Source organism: Aplysia californica, unplaced genomic scaffold (assembly GCF_000002075.1).
Source record: "Aplysia californica isolate F4 #8 unplaced genomic scaffold, AplCal3.0 scaffold00219, whole genome shotgun sequence".
Classification (NCBI taxonomy): domain Eukaryota; kingdom Metazoa; phylum Mollusca; class Gastropoda; order Aplysiida; family Aplysiidae; genus Aplysia; species Aplysia californica.
Genome location: NW_004797489.1, coordinates 185,215 through 188,037, shown reverse-complemented (window position 1 = coordinate 188,037; position 2,823 = coordinate 185,215). Strand labels below are relative to the sequence as shown.

Sequence of the window (2,823 nt, the reverse complement as noted above, 5' to 3'; positions counted from 1 at the left end):
CCCAGAGTGGAGTCCCCTTATGTGCGTTGAAGGTTGAGTAAGTTCCGAATGGAGACCTCAACTTGAATTCTACTTCTATCCAATTCTTATTTGAAGGGAAATCCTCATAGAATAATAATAATACTGCTTTCCAGTAGAACTTTTGAATTGTGTATTAAAGGAATAATATTATTTAATACGATTCAGGGACGCGACCAACTCTTAGCACATCAACGGTAAATCATAACTGGTTTATGTCCAGAAAAACTACTTTTGAGATAAACACACAAACAAAACGTCGTTCAAAAGTTAGTTTTACCAATATATTATTATTTTCTAATTTGCAATTTAAGGAAGGCTATTCCACCATTGCACGCAGGTACCTTTGTCCTCCAATTTTTCAGTCCCACAAAGTTCCCCGTAACTCCACACCTATGTAACTTATGTGCATAAAATTATAATAACACCACCAAGCCTAGTGGTGGCCTAGTGGTTAGGCTCTCGGACTCGCAACCGTAAGGTCGGGGATTTGAATCCTGTCAGGGGCCCGACGTTGTGTCCTTGGGAAAGGCACTTTACACGAATTTTCCTCACTTCACCCAGGTGGGAATAGGTGGGAATAGGTACCCGGCTATAGACAGTGAATGATCTTGTCAGTTTGTTAGTGTTTGAGCGCTTAATCAGCTGCTTGCACTGTATGCTTCCCGGGAAGCTGAGAATGTTTCTGAGTGTTCTATGGTCTGCTGGGGTAATAATATAGTGTAAAGCGCATAGAGCTTGCTGTCGAGCGGGGTTATGCGCTATACAAATGCTATGTATTATTTATTATTATTATTAGAAGAAAGCAATGCTACGTGCAATAAATATACAATTAGATCCTAGATGAAGTGGCCTGACATGGGTTTGGTAGATTTTTTTTTTGCGCCTGTAGACAACCGAACGATGCCGTGCACCGGTGAAATCCCACATCTTAAATGATCTAAATATTGTGTCAAAGAGAGCGCAGAAAACCTATACATGTATATCTAAATAAAAACTGGGAAGTGGAGACCTCAACTAGATTGTTATCATGAAGCACCAAATCTGTGACAAACCTCAGCAAGCATGGTTCGCCATTCATTCCTCTGCTAGGAAGCTCTCAAATAGGCTATATTAATATCATCCTGATCTTTCCGCATCATCTGTCTTTTGGGGCTTTCCAAGTACATTACAAATTGCTATGAGTCTACCTCTGCTTCGTTTGCCTTCAATTTTACCTGTGCGAGTTTGATGTTAAAAGACATTATGTCTATTCAAATGTCGTATAAATTGCATAAAAGACCTTAATTAAGAACTGCTAATACATAGTTATTTGAGGCCCAACATGGACCTAAGCGTTTTCTTGAACTTTGAACTCATGCTGTAATAGACAAACACGTTGATGCTCGAGTTGACGGCATACAAGAAGTACGCCACGCCCCAACACAGACGGTACAGCTTTCCGTAGCGACCTTGACCGCTGAACTCCGGTTCTATCAAGGTCGCCACTGAGGACATCTGCGCCGGGAGGAAACACAGCAGGATAACGGAGGAGAGCAAGACCACCATGCGGATCAGACGCCTCTCTTTGACGGAGGAGGAGGTGCTTGAGCTGTTGCTGTTGCCGCTGTTGCTGTTTGCTGCTGTCGTCGTCGCCGCCACCGCCGCTGCTGTTGTTGTAGTGGAGGTGGTTGGTGTAGTGGCAGTGGTTGACGACCGTAAAAATCCTTGTCGAGATCTCTGGTGTTGAGTGAGGAAAATTATTAAGGCCAAGGTCACTACGCAGAGACAGATTAGCGAAGAGATTTGTAAAGGCGTGGCTAGGACGTAGGAAATATAGGTGAGAATTACGTAGTGCTCCGTGAAATAAAGGTTTAGAACAGTGGCATTGTTGGTGGAGTCACGGCGATACCCAAATCTGAGGGCGAAAAGAGACGGCACAACGGTTCCTATGGCAACCACGAAGATGGCCACCACAGCGATCAACGTGACCTTCGGGGTGATTATTTCCTTGACCTTGAAGGGAAGTGCGATACAGAGGCACCGCTCCACGCAGATGAAGACCGCGAGCGACGAGCTATTTATAGCCAGGCCTAGCACCAGCCAGCCTCCTGGGGAAGACGGGGATGGGGGAGGGGGGGGGGATAAATAGATGGATGAAGAAGACATTATAATTATATAGACAACGACGTCAACAATGACGCTAACTGTATGAAGAAAAATGGTAAAACAAAGAAATGAGATGAGGAAAAAGAAGGAGAGGGAGGAGGAGGAAGAGAGGGATGAGGAAGAGCAAGTGGTGAGGAGGAGGGAGCAGGGGGAGTAGTAGGTTAGAGAGGTCAATGAGCGAGGGAAGAGGAGGAAGAGGCGGAAGAAAAAGAAGAAGAAAATTAGTAGAACAAAAGGTTTTACGTTCCCCCATAGGATACTCGGCGGCAAAAAGATGCATACAGTTTAATGAGCCAAAAAGAAAACCAAAACCATGAAGCTTCTTCCAATGCAAAGACCGTAACACCATTGAGGGAGAAAAATAAATGAACATTAAAGCTAGACGAACTAAGAAAAACAATACCCACAGGAAAAGAAAACAAAACGAATAATAACGCAGTGGTCACAACTGAGGATATCGCCATTTTGTTTGGTTTGTTAACGCAGTCGCACTAGGAGATCCCGCCACTTAAGTAACCTAATAGTGTTTATAGAGGCGTTAAACCCATACCATTTTACTCTACTCTATCCGAGGTCAGTGGAAATTAATGTTTGGTGCAGCCTAAATGTCTGGACCCGTGCCCTGCCCAGTGTCCGACTTCATGAAATCGCCCCCCA

General features: G+C 44.1%; 1 protein-coding gene across 1 annotated transcript in view; it reads right to left on the bottom strand.

The window, feature by feature from the left end:
• Positions 1–1,326: 1,326 nt before the first annotated feature.
• Positions 1,327–2,823, bottom strand: part of LOC101852856 (prostaglandin E2 receptor EP4 subtype-like) — a 14,719-nt gene continuing 13,222 nt past the window's right edge. The window contains exon 2 of the mRNA XM_005099609.1: positions 1,327–2,108. Within this exon, the coding sequence (XP_005099666.1) occupies positions 1,327–2,108 (782 nt within the window). The remainder of the gene's footprint in view (positions 2,109–2,823) is intronic.